General features: G+C 39.1%; 2 protein-coding genes and 1 long non-coding RNA gene across 6 annotated transcripts; all 3 read right to left on the bottom strand.

Moving 5' to 3' along the window:
* Positions 1-60: 60 nt before the first annotated feature.
* On the bottom strand, positions 61-9,452 carry LOC146664660 (cocaine esterase-like). 4 transcript variants are annotated; one of them, XM_085411862.1, is made up of 13 exons: positions 3,790-4,018; positions 3,282-3,474; positions 3,061-3,202; positions 2,635-2,768; positions 2,355-2,508; positions 2,163-2,267; positions 1,964-2,062; positions 1,663-1,806; positions 1,495-1,578; positions 1,264-1,411; positions 1,023-1,172; positions 842-914; positions 61-768 (listed from the first exon to the last, which is right to left on the bottom strand). In XM_085411862.1, exons 1-13 carry the CDS (start codon positions 3,938-3,940, stop codon positions 582-584), a joined length of 1,764 nt encoding a protein of 587 aa, XP_085267988.1. In that variant the 5' UTR covers positions 3,941-4,018; the 3' UTR covers positions 61-581. The 4 variants fall into 4 exon arrangements, with proteins under 4 accessions (XP_085267988.1, XP_085267989.1, XP_085267990.1 ...); XM_085411863.1 differs by having other exon boundaries at positions 62-768; positions 2,169-2,267; positions 3,790-4,015; XM_085411864.1 differs by lacking the exon at positions 3,790-4,018 and adding an exon at positions 9,127-9,452 and having other exon boundaries at positions 66-768.
* Positions 4,928-8,654, bottom strand: LOC146664661 (uncharacterized). The gene is made up of 3 exons (XR_014912508.1): positions 8,504-8,654; positions 7,324-7,446; positions 4,928-6,061 (listed from the first exon to the last, which is right to left on the bottom strand). It is a non-coding gene; the product is annotated as an uncharacterized LOC146664661 (long non-coding RNA).
* Positions 9,453-10,995: 1,543 nt separating the features above from the next.
* LOC146664659 (fatty acyl-CoA hydrolase precursor, medium chain-like) lies at positions 10,996-18,970 on the bottom strand. The gene is given in 10 exon segments (XM_085411871.1): positions 10,996-11,094; positions 11,258-11,335; positions 11,442-11,585; positions 11,721-11,819; positions 11,931-12,035; positions 12,121-12,274; positions 15,522-15,655; positions 15,878-16,019; positions 16,096-16,288; positions 17,723-18,970. Coding segments are annotated over 10 exon segments (1,134 nt in total). The 5' UTR covers positions 17,799-18,970; the 3' UTR covers positions 10,996-11,085.
* Positions 18,971-19,570: the final 600 nt, after the last annotated feature.

Genomic DNA, 19,570 nt, shown 5'->3' with positions numbered 1-19,570 from the left:
TATTGAACTGCTCACATCAGACTTCAGGGAGCTTTTCAGCTTAAGCGCTCTTCTCAGTAATGAATAAACAAAAGAGGGAAAAAAAAAAAAAAAAAAAAAAAAAAATGAAAAGAACCAGGTTGTCACATCTGTTTATTTCACACCGTTTTGCATGTGTATTGTCATCTACTCTCACCCCCAGCCGATCCAGCAAATAGTCACTCCTGCCTGAGCCATTGTTCTGCCAGAAGTTTCTTCCTGTTACAAGGGATTTTCCTTTCCACTGTCACCAAAGTGCTTGCTCATAAGGTGATCATCTGGCTATCTGATTACTCTGAGGCATTTACTTTGCATTATAAAGCACCTTGAGAAAACTGTTCTGATTTGGTGCTATGAAAATGAAATTAATTAAAACACTTTAAACCCCGATTACAAGCAGCAGAACTGAATCGCACATCTATTAACCATAGTTTACTGGCTAGTATGAGTTGTGTGAATGTAGAATGGAAAGGCAGGCAATTAAGTCATAAGTGATTAATTTATGCATTTTATTATTTGGTAATGATATCAAAAACTGACGTAACAGAAGAGATGCGAGTTTTCTACAGCTCGCTGCGTTTTGCATTTTCCTCATGCTGTTTGATCTTCTCTGGCACGGTCTGAGTCAGGAAGACAAAGCGCTCCTTCTTCAGGTGCTGAGCAGTTACCTGCGTTGTTAAACCAATCGCCAGGTACTTTTCATCTGCTTCATACTTTGGCCAGTGGACAAGGTCGTGCCCATTAGGAGACCTACACGCAGACAGATATACATGATATAACAATGTGGTATTATCTCCCAGTATACTAAAATATGTAAGCTTACCCTGTGCGAGCAAAGTTGCCCCAGTAGCTCATCATGGTTCTGCTCAACTGTTCCTCCTCCACAAAGCATGGATCTAAAGTGATAATCTTGTAAAAAATCCTGCACTCCAACCCCAGAAAACCCCAAAAACTAACAAACCAAATATCTCATGCTCAGATTAAACTTTTTAGGTTTCACTCACGAGGCAGTTTAACGTGGGTAGTTGTGAAGCAAAATCCCATCACTGTAAAAATTTCATCTGTATGATCACTCCCAACAAAGCTCGGTCTTCTTTTCTGCACCATTTTCAAGGAATGCTGGTACTCATACAGGTATACAGGAGCACCCGCTTCTAGAATTAGACAAACAAGTGTCACTTAGTAAGAGCGGTAAATATGAAATAATTGTTTCTAGATAAATGTGCATTAATCTATAAAAGTTACCTCTGTGCGCATTAGCAGTTTTAATGACTGGAATATTGAATATAATATCTGCAGTAACCTCAGAGAACCCATCTCGGTTTTTCACACGGTTGGCACCGTTTCCAATATATTCATCAATTATCAAATTTTTGATGAATGCATCTTTAGGCTTAAGGAAATAAAGAACACATCAGTGAAAGATGCTTGAGCAGGTTGGGTTCATTTTGTGATATCAGGCAGTGTGTGCTTTACATTGGGATAGAAGAAGGCCATTGCATTGATGACTTGTGCCCGATCCATTCCTTCTGCCCAATTTTGTGGAACACTAATGAATAACTAAAAGAAAGAATAAAAACCTTGCTGCACTTAACATTGCCGGTTTAAACAAAAATAAGATATCAAATTTTGATGGGCACTTACATTTTTTAGCATCCATCCCGCTTCATCATTATTCACACCCATCATGAATGGTACAGTGAGGAGTTCATGTTTACGAAACAGCTCATCCACAGGTTTTGTCAGGAAATGCCCATCAACATTTACAGGACATCTTAACCGTCGGTCCTTGTGAATAAAATGCACAAAAGTAAAAATTCCAATAGCGTAAAACAGTAAAAGATAAGTAAATAAGTAAAAATAGTTCCCTTGAGTTATTTAAGAGACATCATGAGACTGTTCAGCCAATCAGAAATCCACATCAGGTTTCCACCCAGTAATTTACCTTGGTAAAATCCACTATGGTATCAATATCAAGGCTTCTTATGCAATCAGCAAACGTCTTTGTGCTTTTAAGGCTGCAGCCAGATGCATTTGAAACCTCCTGGTGAAAAGATATCAATTTAGAAAAGCAAACCTGTTGCATTATTCTTACTGTTTTACAATGAAAAATGATTAACATCCCCCAGAATAACATAATAAACCTGTGCCTTTAGTAGAGGATAATTTTCTACAAGTAAATCCATTGCAGCTGTGCCGCTCTCAGCAATTGCATGATGAAACAGCCCATCAGACAGTGGTGACAGGAGCTGGTGATTCAAGTAACACATCACATATTAAAGGTTGGTTTCCACAGCAAAAGTTTATATAAAGTTCCTCTAACTGTAGATTCTTACCAGAAGAGACACGCTCACTCCACCAGCAGACTCTCCAAATATAGTAACTAATCCTGGGTCTCCTCCAAAGCTGTGAATGTGCTGCTGGATCCACCTGAGAGCTTCAATCTGATCGAGCAGGCCAAAGTTCCCCGAAATGTGCTCATCTCCGGTGCTGATAAAACAAAGAGTTGAATGGCATACTAAGCTAAATTTAGAGTTGGTGAAGGTGAGCAGTCTTTGAAAATGGAAAAGAACAGGACAACAGTATGTTCTAATTTGGTAACTTAAGTTTATTTACCTGAGAAAACCCAGAAGTCCTAAGCGATACTGGATCAGAACCACAACCACGTCCTGGTAAGCAGCCAGGGCAGATCCATCATATGTTGAAGCTGATCCTACTGTGAGGCCTCCACCATGGATCCAGACCATGACCTGGAAAAAAAAAAAAAAAATCAAAGATATTTTTGATTCTTCATTCTTATTTTTCCTTCAAAGCAATTTTTGTGCCTGCTAAGCACACTGCATGAGTCTCAATTAATAAGTATTAAATTAATGTTTAAGATAAACAAAAAATATTTGGGTTTAAAGGCAAACCCATTGCAACTGGCTCTAAAAGGGGGTGTTTTTTTGTCATATGAAAATCCTTAAAAGGAAACCAACTGTCACTGAAAATTTCTTCAGCAATGACCAGCAAGGCTCAAAACCTACAGCAAAAGGTTCTTACTGGGAGCTGGGCATCATCAGCTCTTTTAGCAGGAGTGTAAATGTTGAGGTAAAGGCAATCTTCAGAGATGTCTGGGATATCAGCCAACAAGAAACCGAGTTTATCAAGCAGTGCCAAAGCAAATCGCTCAGGTTGTATGCACCTGAAAAATAAAAACATTTAATAAATGCTGGATGTTTTTCAAACTGTGTTTTACAACAACTGAAGCACATGTTTCTTACATTGGTGGCTGTTTAGTGGCATATCTTACTCCTTCCCATCTTTCTGCAGGCTGAGGTGGAGCCAGTCTCAAGGAAGGGCCGAGGGGTGGTTTAGCAAATGGGACACCCAGGTAGGCATGGACGCCAGTCTCCTTCCCTTTCACACTCACATACTCACCTTTCAGGCTCCCGAGCTTTGTGTGGACTACAGGCGCTGTCAGGATATTAGAAATCAGTGAGAATCATAACATAAAGCTTCATGATTTATGAAATCTAATATTTCAGATTTCAAAAATACTTATAGTTGTAAAAAGCAGGGGGAAAAAAGAACTACTTATTTATTTGTAGCTTCCATCAAATTACAGTCACCCAGCTATGTGAAGATCAGTAATGAAATACTAGAGCCAGTTAATATAAACCATGTGTGTCCTTGATCCAGTTATGGACATACAGCTGGAGGTGCACGGTCCAGAGATAAACACAAGGGCACAGATGTCATTGTTCATAGAAGCGTTTCACTTTAACTTACCTCTCAGCTGTGTAGCAACACAGAGAAATAAAACGGACATTGAAAACCAGAAATTCAGCTTTGCATTGGACTTCATTGTGGTCTTGATACACATTACAACAATCGGCGACTTTGCAAAAACTAAGTGCCAGGAGAGGCAGTCCCTCCTCATGCAGATTCCTCCGCGTAACTTAAGACTTAATATAGCGTGCAGGGTGTCACGTGATTCCACCAATTTTAATCGACAGAAAAACAATCTCACTTCTTCCATTTAGGATGAGTTAAACGCGGAAATTGTTTTTACTACCTGGATAAATCTATGTTTTTTTTTTTGCGAGGGTGATCACTTTTCATAAAGGTATTTATGAGCAAAAAAAAGGTCGACAGGGGTGGGCAATCTCAGTCCACGAGGGCCGGAGTCCCTGCAGGTTTTAGATCTCACCTTGGGTCAACACACCTGAATCACATGATCGTTACCAGGCCTCTGGAGAACTTCGGGACACGTTGAGGAGCTAATTTAGCCATTTAAATCAGCTGTGTTGGTTCGAGGACGCATCTAAAACCTGCAGGGACACCATGCCCACCCCTGCACTGTAAAAAAATATTCCGTAGAAAAACGGAAAATGTCCTGGTAATTTTCTGCCAGTACATTTTCTGTTTTTTTACGGAAGTTTGACGGACTTTTCTGTAAACGATAAAACGGAAAATTCTGTAGATTTACAGTATACTCTCTGTACTATTTACGGACATTTCCTTCAGCTATAAAACGGAAGATTCCGTTTATTCACAGTATATTTTCTGTATCATTAACTGATATTTTCCGTAAATAGAAAATTTGAAATTTCTGTTTATATTACTATTTCCAAGCACTTCTTTTCACTGTAACTCATTAAATATAGTTCTTTATATCCTTAAACGTACATTTCTATGCAATTACAACCTAGTACACCATGTACTCAAAAATTCATAAATTAAAACTTAAATTAATTTGTGCTTCGTACACAACAACATTGGTACAATTAATGTTAAATATTCTTTTATTCTCCTCAACTCTAAAACTATACTAAAATATAATGACAGCATCCATCTTGTCATAAAACTACTAAACAGCTGATACATGAACAAAATAACTCACAAGCTTTCAAATTTGAGCATTTTTATTTCCTTAAAATCAGGTTGCCCTCATGTAAATGTGTTTATTTACATTCATTCAAGTGGCTACCAAGTGTTTTCTTCAAACAGGACACCTGACAAACAAAAAATGTCATATTTAACTATATGTTCACATTTAATAATATCCATAGTACCTTTTAGTTAGAATCACTGCCTTGTGGTAGTTTTGCCTCAGCCAAATGGTTAAGGTGTGGCTTACATCCATGTCTGTCCACTTATGATACAGTATACACATGTAGTCAGTTATAGCCAAACACCTTTGATTACTGAATTACATTCACTTCATTAATGAAGTGAATGTCATTCACATTTGTGTGAACATTTGTCTGAGAACAACTCTTTACCTTAAAATATAACATACTTGAGTCAAAATTTGTTGACTGTTTAAGTGGTGCCACATGAATAAAACTGAACAGATCTAAAGAAGATGTTCCTGAACTTTGGGTTTATTCGAACAGGACGGATGGATAACCACAGGACTTTTCACCATATGATAACTAAAACACAAAATAAATTAAGACAGATCACTGTCCCAAACTTAAAGATAAAAGTGTATTTACTGGACTTGTTTTGTCAGTGAGGAGCAAAGTACAATTAGAAGTGCTTGTTCTGATGAAAAGTTAAACTGTAAACAGCAGCGTAGTGAATAAGGATCTGTGTCATCCTCAGCAGTGACAACACTTAAACATCATAGTTCAAAATCCTTAATGCACACCTTTTTCTCCATGGTGTTCAAATGCTCTTAGCTGTTTAAGTAGAGGAAAAAGTCTGACATATTTCATGACCATTAAATGTTAGACAAGGCTCTGAAAACAAGGTTACGGTTACAAACAAAAACCTCTGCTTGTGCGCACAGACCCTAAATCACAACAAATAAGACAATAGTAAGGCAAATTACTACAAAGTCTTGTTACCACTCTTCATATACCAGTGTGACAAAGTCCTGAATCCAGCCTGCATGTTAGTCCATCAAGGTCCATCTGAGCTTTAAGTAAAATACACTCAGCTTTTCCTTGGATTTTCAGAGTTGCTCAGTTCATACAGGAACTGCAGCAGTCGGGATTAACGTGTCGCTGTGTTGCTCCTCCAAGTCAGCCATTGAGACTAGTCGCAATTTATTCTGAGAAAAAAAAGAGAAACAACAAGTCATTTTTAAAAAGTTTGTATTTTTATTTTATTTTTTACCTAGAACATAAACAACATAAACAAAAAAGGATTAGGGCTGTGCGATATGACGATTTATATCAGATGACAATATAAAAATGTGTATGTTTCATATTATACACTATTGTTTGTTATGTGGTGTTGCAAAATAAACTGTTTATGGCAATATATTTTTCATGATTTTGATGGTCACTGTAGTGGCTATATTAATTTCTTAAAGTTCTCTCTTTCTCTTATACTTAAAATAACCACACTATGGATGGACAAGTGACTGTTTTTACGTGTACTTTCGTTACCAACAATGACGGTAAAACCATTGCGTGGCTCCGCCGTCCGCTTGTTTATTTTCCACATAAACCTTTCACAATAAAGCTCAAATGATGTACATTATTCCCAAACATCAAATTTCAGAATATGCATCAAACAAATGACCTCAAATAAAAACATGAAGTGACTATAAATGGCGCTTACAGTCACCACGCAGATGAAGGCACAGAGAATACCAGCATGACCAGCGAGGATGAGGCAGAACCAGCTAGCTCCATCAGAAGGACCAGACAAAAGAAATCGAGGACCTTATTGTTAAACGAGGGGCTACCTCTGTAGCATGGACATGGTTTGGTTATGAAAAGTCTGACACGCCCCAGAAAGCTATACTATGCAAATTATGCCACAAACTGGTCCCCACCACCACTCAAACACGACAAACCTCTTTAACCACCTACACAAGAATCACATGAAAGAGTATGGAGAGAGTTTACGAATGAAAAGCAAAAAAGAGCCGTCAGGTGCTCAAAATAATCCTTAGACTCAAACGTTAGAACAGGCTTTTCCTCGCAGCACGCCGTGAAATAAATACTCAGAAAGAAAATGGCAGCCGTTTAAACTCATGTCTAAAAATGTATAGTTTCATGCATCGGTCAAAACACTCGACTCCAGGTACACGACGCCCAACTGAAAACACTTCACATAAGTCGAGTTGCCCGAGAATCACAGAATTTACAGAAAATGCACTATTTTGTGATATATATCGTTATCAGGAGAGAAATGTCTTATATTGGGATGTGAGATTTTGGTCATATCACACAGCCCTACAAAGGATTATAATTCACGTAGAGTTGCATACACATAACACCATTCTGTTGCAACAAAAGCAGTTTATAATTAAAGTAACATACATACCTTGAAAAACGAAATCAACCACAACATTAAACTCACCTTGTGTTTGTAGAGAAGGTGGTCAGGGTTTTTCTTCATTTCCTGAGACCAGCTGCTCTGGATTATTACCAGCTTGTATCTTCATCTTTTTTTTCACTTGGTGAAGTCTTTCATTGCTCTGCACTGGAAAACCAAAGTGTGTGATCAAAGGTGAAATAAGGGATATTTTTCCACTGCAGGACTTAGAGTCAAGTAGTGATAGCTGTTGAACCATTTCTCAAATAATCTGTAAGGATGCACTTACATTATAGTTCAACATTATAGTTCAATCAAGAAATAGTTATTATTGATTTATTATTGAATTTTTTTTAGTAATAATTATTAGTATTTAATCATATTTGCACAGTGGGGTGACAAAAATATTCCACATACTAGAAATGCTGCTCAACATTTCATAAATTACATTTTCAACAAATGCTGGAGTAAAAACACAGTTACAGGGAAAATGTATCTGTCTATAAATATTAACTAAACATTTCTATGTGCTACAAAATAGACATGTGGTGAGGTGAAACTATACTTTCAATAATATTACCACTACAGTCTGTTAACCACCGAAATAATCTATGCTGGTCAGCTAGCTAAAAGTATTTACTTTAGCAGCCCAAATCAGAGTGCTGCTAAAGTATCATCAGCAAAAGCTAATGCTACATTAGCATTTGCTAGCGTCAGCCGGGAAGGTCTGAGGGTTAAACTAGGGTTAGTGTAACTTTGCCCGAAACCCTTTAAAGTGTACAGTAGAGCCAACTGTAAAACACGGGTATTGATACAGTACTTATGAGAGTCCTAGAATAATTTCTAGGACCATAAGTTCTCACTTTCCCCAGTTATCCACATCGCTGACTTTCGCTAATTAGCTAGTTAGCAGTCACAGCTGTGTAATACCCAGAGAGACACAGACAGCTAACTATAATATTTATGAAAACTGGTTCAGCCACTGAAGGGCAAAACTGGTGGTATCACAGTAAAAATTATTTTAACATTAACTAAAATAAAGCTTAAGTCATGTTAAACCTAAATAACAATTATTTTTTTAAAAATGAGTCAGCAAAATATTCCTGACTTGTCTGGAGACAGCCGAAACCAGTTAACAAATAAATTAACAATTCTTTCTAAATAAAAACGCAGTCTTTTAAAAATTATTATTTTGATAAAAGGAAACATGAGTTTTAATACTTACCACAGAAATTTGAAGGCAGTTTCTCCAACTTCAGAGTCCAAAATCCAGATGAAGCCTGAAAGAAGCCTAATGGCTGCTCTTGCGCTTACTTTTCCCTCCTTTTTGGGTTCTTTTTCCCACAATGCATTGCAGTAGTTGAGAAATACAGAAAAATACCTGTAAATGACTAATACGGAAAATTCCTTCACGTTTATACAGTAGATAGTACTGTATTTTTACGGATTTTTTTTACAGTGTGGTATAGATGCAGTGGCGGTCCTAGCCTGCTTACCTGCATCTTTTGCTCGTTTCTCCTCCTCCTCTTTTCTCTTTTTTCTAAACTGGGGACTTGATGGCTTTGAACTTTTCTTGTCCATCTTCCATTGCTTTTAATTTTGAACTCCAGTATGAACACAAATCCCCCAACCCGACGATCACCACAACATAACCTAACAGACCTACACCTTAGTTCACAGATTCACTTTGTCTAAGGTGTATTTCTAGGATTTCGCACAACCCAGGATTCAAATCATGAATACATGATGGGCTTGGATTTACATCATTATGAATGAAATGTGCTCTATAGATCAACAAACGCAAAAGCACGAATGTCAATGTTCAAAGAAGTGTTTCCTCTTACTCACCGTCCAGGTCTGCAGCAACACAGAGAAATAAAACTGGCATTAGAGAGCAAAAAGTCTGCCTGGCATGGCACGTCATGGTGGTGTTGGGGCAGATTACGACACACGATTGTGCAAAAAGTGAGAGAAAAGCCAAGAGAAGTAGGGCTTCCTCATATGAAGCAGTCTCCTTGTAAGCGCATGTACTGTATCCTGCGGGGTGTAACTGGATTGCACTGATTTTAAGGCACAGCAAAAAGCGATCAAAGTACAGCAAACTGTCTGTCCCACTGCTGTCAAGTCAGTCAGTGTCGTTGCCTGTAGGTTACGCAGACGGCTGCGTGTTGAGGGAAGCAGTATCCAAAAGCAGACGCGTGGAGGCAGATTGAGCTGTATCAATACCAATACTTTTAACCAATAAAGTGAGGTTATGTAGACGAGAGCAGCGAATCATTATCCGTTTGCCAAATTTTGAAACCAGTTTAATGACCATTAAATCACTGTGATTTTTACTTTTCGCAGCAAAACACATCTTTCAGTTTTTCACGTAAATACATTGTAATGTAAATGTGCCGGTCTTTAAAACACTTTGGGTCAACCTCTGCTGTTTAAATGTGCTATAAAATATATAAAATATGTACAGAAAAGACATGACAGCCAACACAAAAATATTCAGACATTTTTCATAGTGCACGTTTGAGGTATATATTTTTAAATTAGTACCAATACCAACCCAAAAGATTAACATATTTTAAGAGATGGAATGCTAAGTTATCAGGTAACACTAGAAATACGCATAAAATCCCCATAGCTAAACAACTGCTCAGATTTCTTAAATGGACTACTGAAATATATTTCATTCCAGACAATTTTATCAAAAATACACATAAAATACAAACACTGTTAGTAGAGGTAATGCCTAACAGGCGACCTGCCAGCATCACCATTCACCAATCATAGTGCTTAATGTTAATCACTAGCACAATCACTGTGCTGTGTAAAAGAAACATCCACTCCTATATGAGTAGGATAGGTGTAAAGATGAAAAGCAGTTTTGCATCAGCCATGAAAACATGTAAGCTAATCACAACACCTAAAGTTTTATCAAGGCATGAAGTTAAGATGAGTACTGCAGTAGAATAATATACCTAAACTATAGGGCATATAATCCAGATTTCATCAAGGGGCACAAAATTTATAGAGTGCATGTTGGCCTACAATTACAATGCAGCTTTACTAATAGGAGGCTCTTTTTGGCTGGTGTCACAAAGGGTCATCACAGCAGTTAACTTAAACACCTCTTATGAGAAAAAAATAAAAACTGAAAAGAACCAGGATGTCACATCTGTTTATTTTAACAAGGTTTTTTTTTATGTTATGACAGCTGCTCTCAACTAGCAACCTTTTATCTACTATTTTCTTTCACTTCCACAATTACACTTTGATTATAGTGAAGTAAAAACAGTTGCATTCGTTTATCGATGATCAATGTCTTAAACTATACAAAAACTGCTCTTGTCATTAACGAGGATTATTTGACATACCCTATGTTTACAGTGCTGGTTATAAACGGGAGACGTGGGTTTTGTGGAAAGGTGAGAATAGCGCTTTTAAAGAACACAATCATGGATTCTAAAAAAAATATATGTTAGAATGGAAATGATCAAGGTAACACCAAATGTTTTACCAAAAAGTGTTGTTCACTGTAACTAATATTTCATGTGTAAAGAATGGTCGCTAAATGAATTATGATTTATTCTAATTATTTTAAAAAATTGATGGAGCAGAGACCAGATGTGAGTTTTCTACAGCTCGCTGCGTTCTGCATTTTCCTCATGCTGTTTGATCTTCTCTGGGACGGTCTGAGTCAGGAAGACAAAGCGCTCCTTCTTCAGGTGCTGAGCAGTTACCTGCTTTTTTAAACCAATCGCCAGGTACTTTTCTTCTGCTCCATACTTTGGCCAGTGGACAAGGTTGTGCCCATTAGGAGATCTAAACACACATACATTTGTTATTCAGTTATTAAATATTCATCAGCTATCACATCTCTGATAAATGCTGCTTTAGGCTTAAAGAAATAAGCAGCACATCAATCAAAGAAGCTCGAGCAGGTCGGGGACAGTAATATTGTAACATCAAGTGGTGTCTGCCTTACGTCGGGGTAGAAGAAGGAAACCATGTTCAAAACAAATTCCCGATCTAGTCCTTCTGTCCAGTTTTGGGGAGCAAAAAACTAAGGAAATACCAAGCCAAATTACTTTTTTTTCAACATTACAAAACAACAACAAACTACATTGAGATCATGGAGCTTTTTATTTACATGTTCCTGTGACACTTACTGATGCAAGCATCCATCCACCTTCATCATTATTGACACCAGTCATGAATGGAACAGCATGGAGTTCATGTTTACGAAACAGCTCATCCACAGGTTTAGTCAGGAAATGTCCATCAACATTTACTTTAATTCTCAAATTTGGATCCTTGAGAGAATTAAATATACAAAAGTAAAAGATGTGATAGCATGAACAGAGCTGAGGGAGAAATCAAAGGCTTCAAAGAAATATTGTAGAAGACATAATAATCATTCTCTATCATGTTTGCACCCATTACCTCACCTGTGTAAAACCCACTATAGTATCAATATCAAGGTTTCTCATGCAGTCACTGATCTTCTTTGTGCTTTCGAGACTGCAGCCAGATGCGTTTGCAATTGCCTGAGGTGAAATGGCAAATATTCTTCAAAAAAAAAATCCATTTTAATATTCTCATTATTCTGCAACAAAAATGTTTAACCCTCCAAAAAAGGAAGAATATGGATAATTAACCTGCGCCATTGGTAGAGGATTATTTGCCACAAATACATTCATTGCAGCTGTGCCACTCTCAGCAATAGCACGGTGAAACAGCCCATCAGACAGTGGTGACAGGAGCTGATGATTCAAGTAACACATCAAATATTAATTTTTGTTCTAGAGTGAAAAGGTTTATTTAAAGTTCATTTAAGCTGTAGATTACCAGAAGAGACACGCTCACTCCACCAGCAGACACTCCAAATATGGTAACTAATCCTGGGTCTCCTCCAAAGTTGTGAATGTGCTGCTGGATCCACTTGAGAGCTTCAACCTGGTCCAGCAGGCCAAAGTTCCCTGAAATGTGCTAATCTCCAGTGCTGATAGAACAAAATGTTATTTTTATAATGTATTTTTCCTTATTGAAACATCTTTTTACAAGACACTTCTATTCATGTGTTATTGACAGGGCTAATAGAGCCAGGATTCTGAAAACCACTCTTGCATTCTATTTGTCCAGTTGGACAGTAGCTGCATATGCCACTTCCACACATTTGCTGAAGCTGAGTGATATGGTAAGGTAGTAAAAAATTTACCAAGCTATGTTTATACCTATAAACATAGCTTTAGGCCAACATGCACTCTATACCGGCTTCCTCCCACCGGCCAAAGACATGCAGTTTGTGGGGATAGGTTAATTGGATAATCCAAATTGCCACTAGGTGTGAATGTGCAAGTGAATGTGAGCATGAATGGTTGTCTGTCCCTGTGTGTTAGCCCTGCAATAGACTGGTGACCTGTCCAGGGGGTACCCCGCCTCTCGCCCTATGACAGCTGGGATAGGCTCCAGCACCCCCCGCGACCCTGAAAAGGATAAGCGGAAGCGAATGGATGGATGGATGTTTGTACCTCGTGATAAATAAAGCCAACTTTCAATTTTTTATCTTATAAAATCAGATAAAAAAAGAAGAAAAACAAAACCATAGTATGTTCTACTTTGATAACTTGAGTTCATTTACATTTCCATGGGTCCAACATCGAGGGAACAATTTACCAGACCTGGGAAGACTGGGGCCCTACTGCCTGAACAAGGGACATGGGAGGCACCGTAGGGGTTGGTTACAGTGTGTGCCAAGGATGGAGACCCTGGGAGACTGATGCCCACTACTGAAGCTGGTGATAGAGACATGGAATGTCACCTTTCTGGTGGGGAAGAAGTTTCAGCTAGTGTGGGAGGTTGAGAGGTACTGGCTAGATATAGTCAGGCTCACCTGAAGGCGTGTCTTTGGCTCTAGAACCAGTCTCCTGGAGAGGGGCTGGAGTCTTTCCCAGTCTGGACATGCCCTTGGTGAGAAGCTTCGGGCTGGGGTGGGTATCCTGGTATCCCCTTGGCTTGCTGCCTGCACGTTGAGGATTTCCCGGTGGATGAAATGGTTTGTTCCCTGCACATTTGGGTTGGGGAATGGGTACTGTCTATCATCTGCCCCCATGCGCTGAACAACATTTCAGAGTACCTGGCATTATTGGAGTCCCTGGGTGGGGTGCTTGAGAGTGCTCCAACTGGGGGACTCTGTCATACTACTGGGAGACCTCAACACGTGTGTCTACTAACACCTGGAGGGACGTGAGTGGGAGAAACAGCCTGCCTAACACAAAACCAAGTGGTGTTCTGTTACTGGACCACAGTTTCTCCATAATGAACACCATCTTCAAATATAAGAGTGTATGTAATTACAGGTTGCACCAGGAAAGCCTAGACTGCAGGTCAATGATCGAATTTGTAATCATATCATCAGATATGCGGGCGAATGTTCTCGGCACTTTGGTAAAGGGAGGTGCTTAACTGTCAAATGATCACTATCTCGTGGTGAGTTGGATCACATGGGGATGACGGTGGACAGACCTGAACCACCCAAATGTATAGTGAGGGTGCGCTGGGAACACCTGACAAGGCCCCGGTCCCGTACCAGCAGACTGAGAGACAGCTTTTTCCACCAGGCCATCAGACTGCTGAACACGTCATAGACACCTCAGCTTCACTACTGGAACTTTAACATTATGCACTCCATACTGTACAGTAATGCCACTGTTTTGCACATGTCTCAACTCTGTATATTTTTATATATTTTATTTATTGTTTACTCTATTTAATTTGTAAAATATGTGTATACACACACACACACACACACACACACACACACACACACACACACACACACACACACAGAAAAATATTTAGTATACACATCCAGAAATGCATATACTATTATATATTGTACATATATTTATTAGTTTCAGATGTAGCCATTCTTGTATTTTGCTTGTTTACATTATTGTATTTTGCACAACTCTGTTGCTTGTGAAGCTCGCACACAAGAATTTCACTCACATGTACTGTACCAATGTACCTGCACATGTGATGTGACAATAAAAGTGATTTGATTTGATTTGATTTGAAGGGGCTTGGTGCCTGTCATGGTGCTAACCCCAGAACTAGACAGTGTTTACCAGAGTTGAAGGGAGTCATCGCGCTGAAGAAGTCCTATTAGGTTTTGTTAGCCTCTGGAACACTATCAGGCAGCTCAGGAGGGGAAAGGGGTGCGTTACCGACACTGTGTAAATTGCAGGTGGAGTGCTGCTGACTTCAACTGACGATATTGTCGGGGGTGAAAGGAATACTGACAAGTCGTCCATAGCAGAAGTAAAGTCTGGGGACAAGTGGGGCACTGAGGCAGTTAAACATGTCCTTGGTGGCAGGACCCCTGGAATGGATGAGGGTCGTCCTGAGTTCCTTACGGCTATGGATATTGTAGGACTGTCTTAGTTGAGACGCCTCTACAATGCTGCGTGGAGATCAGGGGCTGTACCTCTGGATTGGCAGACTGGAATTGTGCTTCCCATCTTCCATAAGGGGGACTGGAGTGTGCTCCAGCTACTGTATATAGGGATCAAACTACTCGGCCTTCAGAGGAAATTCAATGCCAGGGTACTGGAATAGAGAGTTTGTCAGCTAGTTGAACTGCTAGAACTGTAGGAACAATGTGGTTTTTCTACTGGGTGCGGAACACAGCTCTCTATCGTCTCGAGGATATTTGAGGGTCTATCGCAGTTCGCCCAACCAGCCTACATTGGTTGTGTTGACTTGGAGAAGGCCTTCAGTTAAGTCCTTCAGAGTATTCTTCTGTGAGATGCTTCAGTAGTATGGGGGCGTGAGGCCCATTGTCATGGTTCATTCTGTCCTTATAGAACTGTTGCAAGAGCTTGGTTTGCATTGCTGACAATAAATCGTAATTGTTCCTCGGGGGTGCTGGACTCCACCAGGGTTGCCCTTTATCACAGATTCTGTTCATAATTTTTATGGACAGATTGGTGCTGTGGCAATGAGCTTTCTCCCAAGGGTGGCTGCCCTCTCTCTTAGAGATGGCATGAGGAGTTTGGCCATTCAGGATGGACTAGGAGCACTCTTCTTCCAGATCAAAAGGAGCCAGTTAAGGTGGTTTAGGCATTTGACTAGATGCCTCCTGGACACCTCCTTGGTGAGGAGTTCTGGGCTCCCAGTGTTCCACTGGAAGAAGGCAGCTGGGGGCAACCCGTTGGAGAGATTATGAATGGATGGAGTTTATTTACCTGAGAAAACCCAGAATTCCCAAGCGATACTGGATCAGAACCACAACCACGTCCTGGTAAGCAGCCAAGGCAGAGCCATCATATGTTGAAGCTGATCCCAGCGTAAAGCCCCCACCATGGATTGAGACCATGACCTAGAAAGAATAATAAAAGAGCTTTCCATCAAAGATAAGAGGATCTTTTGGAGTCTCAGTCAAGCTACAATAACTAATCTTTAAGAATTTAAACTTTAAACGGACAAGAACATTTAAGTTTACATTTTAGATGATAAAATGTACAATTGAGTTCTAAAGATGGGTGTCTTTACTGAGATTGTGTTTAGGCATCCCTCAAAACCTACAGCAAAAGATTCTTACTGGGAGCTTGGCATTTTTAGCTCTGTTTGCAGGAGTGTAAATGTTGAGGTAAAGACAGTCTTCAGAGATGTCTGGTATTTCTGCCAGCAGTCCACCGAGTTTATCAACCAGATCCAAAACAGCTTCTTTAGACTGAATGCACCTTAAAGAGAGACAATGCTAATTTTACAAATAAAGCCAATAATTCCTCCAAGTATGTTGAAGTTCACATTTCTTACATTGGTGGCTGTTTAGTGGCATCTCTTACTCCTTCCCATCTTTCTGCAGGCTGAGGTGGAGCCAGTCTCAAGGAAGGGCCAAGGGGTGGCTTGGCAAATGGGACACCCAGGTATGCATGGACGCCAGTCTCCTTCCCTTTCACACTCACATACTCACCTTTCAGGCTCCCGAGCTTTGTGTGGACTGCAGGTGCTGTCAGGATATTAGAAATGACTGAAAATCTTCACATAAAACTTTATATTTAAATAAAATTTCCCGTGAAAAGTACTTTTCTCAAAACATGCAATATCTGATTGCTGTCTACAGCTTGTTGTCAAAAACAAACAATAAAAAGTCACATTTTGCTGTGGACTATGTAATTCCTGTCATTATTGATTATTTAAATTCTGATTTTTACATTTTTGATGCACACCATTTGGTGGATTATGTTAATCGAGCTCAAGCTACAGAGACATGCCTGTTACTTTGATAGTCTGGTGTCTGGTGTTCAGTGTTTTCATTTTGCTTGCCCTTTGTCTCATTATGTTTGATTAGTTCAAGCTGGGTGTCCCTCCTGTTGTCAGTTCCCTTATTACTCCCTTGTGTATTTTAGCCCTGTTTTTTCCTCTGTCCGTTTTTGCGTCGTACACACTCTTTGCTGTGTGTTACACCAATGCTCCTAGGAAATTCCTAGTTCTCTGTTTGCTGCTTTAAGCCATTAGTTTCCTTGTTCCTTAGTTTTTTGGTTTTATTTTCTTATTTCTGATTCCTTGTTTTCAGTTTGGTTTTCTGTAAAAGCATAGAATTATATCCAGCAATAAAGCTGCCGTTTTCAGTTAACATCTTGTGCTTGAGTGCTGTGTTTAGGTCCTACATCCTGACACACAGCTGTACATTGGCATTTAAACTACATGACCATTTTTATTACTATTATTTTTTGTTTGTTTAAGTGGTTTAAATGATCTGACCAAGTGTGATACTTCATCATTTATTATTTTTTTAAAAAAGCTACTTGCTCACACGGCTCTGGTTTTTTGTTTTGCCATAGACTTCCTTTGATGTGTGTTGTGTCTACAGTGACCCTGGTAAAGAAGCAGAGTTGAAATCTGCAGAAATCTGTTTCTGTTTATTCACAATCACAGCAATACTCCATTTACTCCTTATCGGCATAAAGTTAGCAAAAAATATTGTTTGTTTGTTTTTAAACAGCTTTTTTTGCCAAAGAAAAATAATAAAAATAAAATTAAAAATTGTACGGTCCAATTTAAACAAAACAAAGTCTGATTAATTGCAACCTGTCCTTCTAAAACATTTGACCTACAATCGTCTCACATGCTTGGTTCTTTGCTATCATTCACCTTTGAACAGAGTGAATAGCCTTTGCAGGTAAGAAGTCACCTGGACTTAGAACACAAAAGTTGATGTTTAATTATCAGCTTTTAAAATGACTATTACTGCCATAATACCGTTGATTACTGATTGATTAATATTGTCAGATTTAAACACCGGTTTTACAAAAAGCGACTTGTGCAAAAAAAGGAAAAGAAAAACATGTACTACATGTAAGTTTAAGGAACACACACATTACACAGAAATTAGGTGATGTCACAAAGACCGTTTTGCTAAGAACTGTTTTATCCTACTTACCCTGAAGATCTGCAACAACATAGATGAATAAAAATGATATTAAGAAGAAGAAAGACTGCTTTGCATGCAGCTTCATGGTTGGCTCTGTGGATTGCGAAACTCTGCAGATTTCCCAATAATTGAGCGCAGAGCCAAGAAGAGGAAGTATGTCCGCTTATGAAGTTTTCTCCTTTTCTCTTTCACAAAGAGGAAAGGGTAGTTTCTGCAGCAGATATGACGTTATTCAGCCAAACCATCACAGGACTAAAGTCCATTCTAGAGTCTAAACTTTAGGTTCACTCCAGGTCTCACTCCAGAACACTTTCTGCTTCGGATGTCCTGCGTACTTTGCCACTATCGTAATTCACAAATTCACAACTTTTTCTTGCAATCCTTTTTTTTCGTCGGCCTGTCTGAAAAGCTCAAAATGTGAATTTGGTTACAAGTTTACTGATTTGAGCACATGTTGTGCACAGGCTCTTGAACTATGATACAGTAATTAATACAAGTGCAGTTGTTTTTGTTTGCATTGCATTTCTCATGACCCACACAGATACAGAGGTGTTGACACAGTTGCTTAAGAGGACTTCGGAAGGTTGAATGTACACAACATGAAATGTTAGAATTAAAACATGAAAAAAAGGCATGTTGCATCTGAAAGTATATTCTAGGGAATGGAGTGCTAAGTTTGCAGTTAATACTAGCACAGGTCACAGACAAACAAAATGCTGCAAAATTGGTTAATCAAATCTTTTTATTTTATAAATGTTTTACAAAACCTATGTTTACAGCGCTTGATTTAAAATATCCTGATACCCTGGATTCAACTAAAAGAAACAAAAGAAAAAAACAAAATATTAATTTAATATTAGAATATGGATAATCTTCACAAGACCTTTAGATAAGGGAATTATGGTTTAGTGTAATTACTTTAAAATTGATGGAGCAGAGACCAGATGTGAGTTTTCTACAGCTCGCTGCGTTCTGCATTTTCCTCATGCTGTTTGATCTTCTCTGGGACGGTCTGAGTCAGGAAGACAAAGCGCTCCTTCTTCAGGTGCTGAGCAGTTACCTGCTTTTTTAAACCAATCGCCAGGTACTTTTCTTCTGCTACATACTTAACTGGCTACTACAGCCAGTTAAGGTGGTTTAGGCATCTACTAGATGCCTCCTGGATGCCTCCTTGGTGAGGAGTTCTGGGCTCCCAGTGTTCCACTGGAAGGAGGCCACGGGGCCGACCCGTTGGAGAGATTATGGATGGATGGAGTTTATTTACCTGAGAAAACCCAGAAGTCCCAAGCGATACTGGATCAGAACCACAACCACGTCCTGGTAAGCAGCCAAGGCAGAGCCATCATATGTTGAAGCTGATCCCAGCGTAAAGCCCCCACCATGAATCCAGACCATGACCTGGACAGAACAATAAAAGAGCATTCCATCAAAGATTAGAGGATCTTTTGGAGTCTCAGTCAAGCTACAAAAACTAATCTTTAAGAATTTAAACTTTAAACAGAGAAAACTGTAATGTAAACTTAAGTTTACATTTTAGATGATAAAATGTGCAATTGAGTTCTAAAGATGGGTGTCTTTACTGAGATTGTGTTTTGGCATCCCTCATAATCTACAGCAAAAGATTCTTACTGGGAGCTTGGCATTATTAGCTCTTTTTGCAGGAGTGTAAATGTTGAGGTAAAGACAGTCTTCAGAGATGTCTGGTATTTCTGCCAGCAGTCCACCGAGTTTATCAACCAGATCCAAAACAGCTTCTTTAGACTGAATGCACCTTAAAGAGAGACAATGCTAATTTTACAAATAAAGCCAATAATTCCTCCAAGTATGTTGAAGTTCACATTTCTTACATTGGTGGCT

This window comes from Rhamphochromis longiceps, linkage group LG7, assembly GCF_057381845.1.
Source record: "Rhamphochromis longiceps isolate RC_006_pf linkage group LG7, R_longiceps_female_GT1.1, whole genome shotgun sequence".
NCBI lineage: Eukaryota > Metazoa > Chordata > Actinopteri > Cichliformes > Cichlidae > Rhamphochromis > Rhamphochromis longiceps.
Note: the sequence above shows the minus strand (reverse complement) of the source record. Positions and strands in the feature narration are given on the sequence as shown.

What these genes read in the sequence shown, in the direction of transcription:
- LOC146664660 (XM_085411862.1), bottom strand. Translation starts at nt 3,940, where the DNA reads ATGAGGAGGGACTGCCTCTCCTGGCACTTAGTTTTTGCAAAGTCGCCG. An exon ending in GCCACTAAACAGCCACCAAT is followed by an intron (nt 3,203 to 3,281) that starts GTAAGAAACATG and finishes TTTATTTTTCAG; the next exon opens with GTGCATACAACCTGAGCGAT. An exon ending in ATCCTCTACTAAAGGCACAG is followed by an intron (nt 2,063 to 2,162) that starts GTTTATTATGTT and finishes TCTTTTCACCAG; the next exon opens with GAGGTTTCAAATGCATCTGG.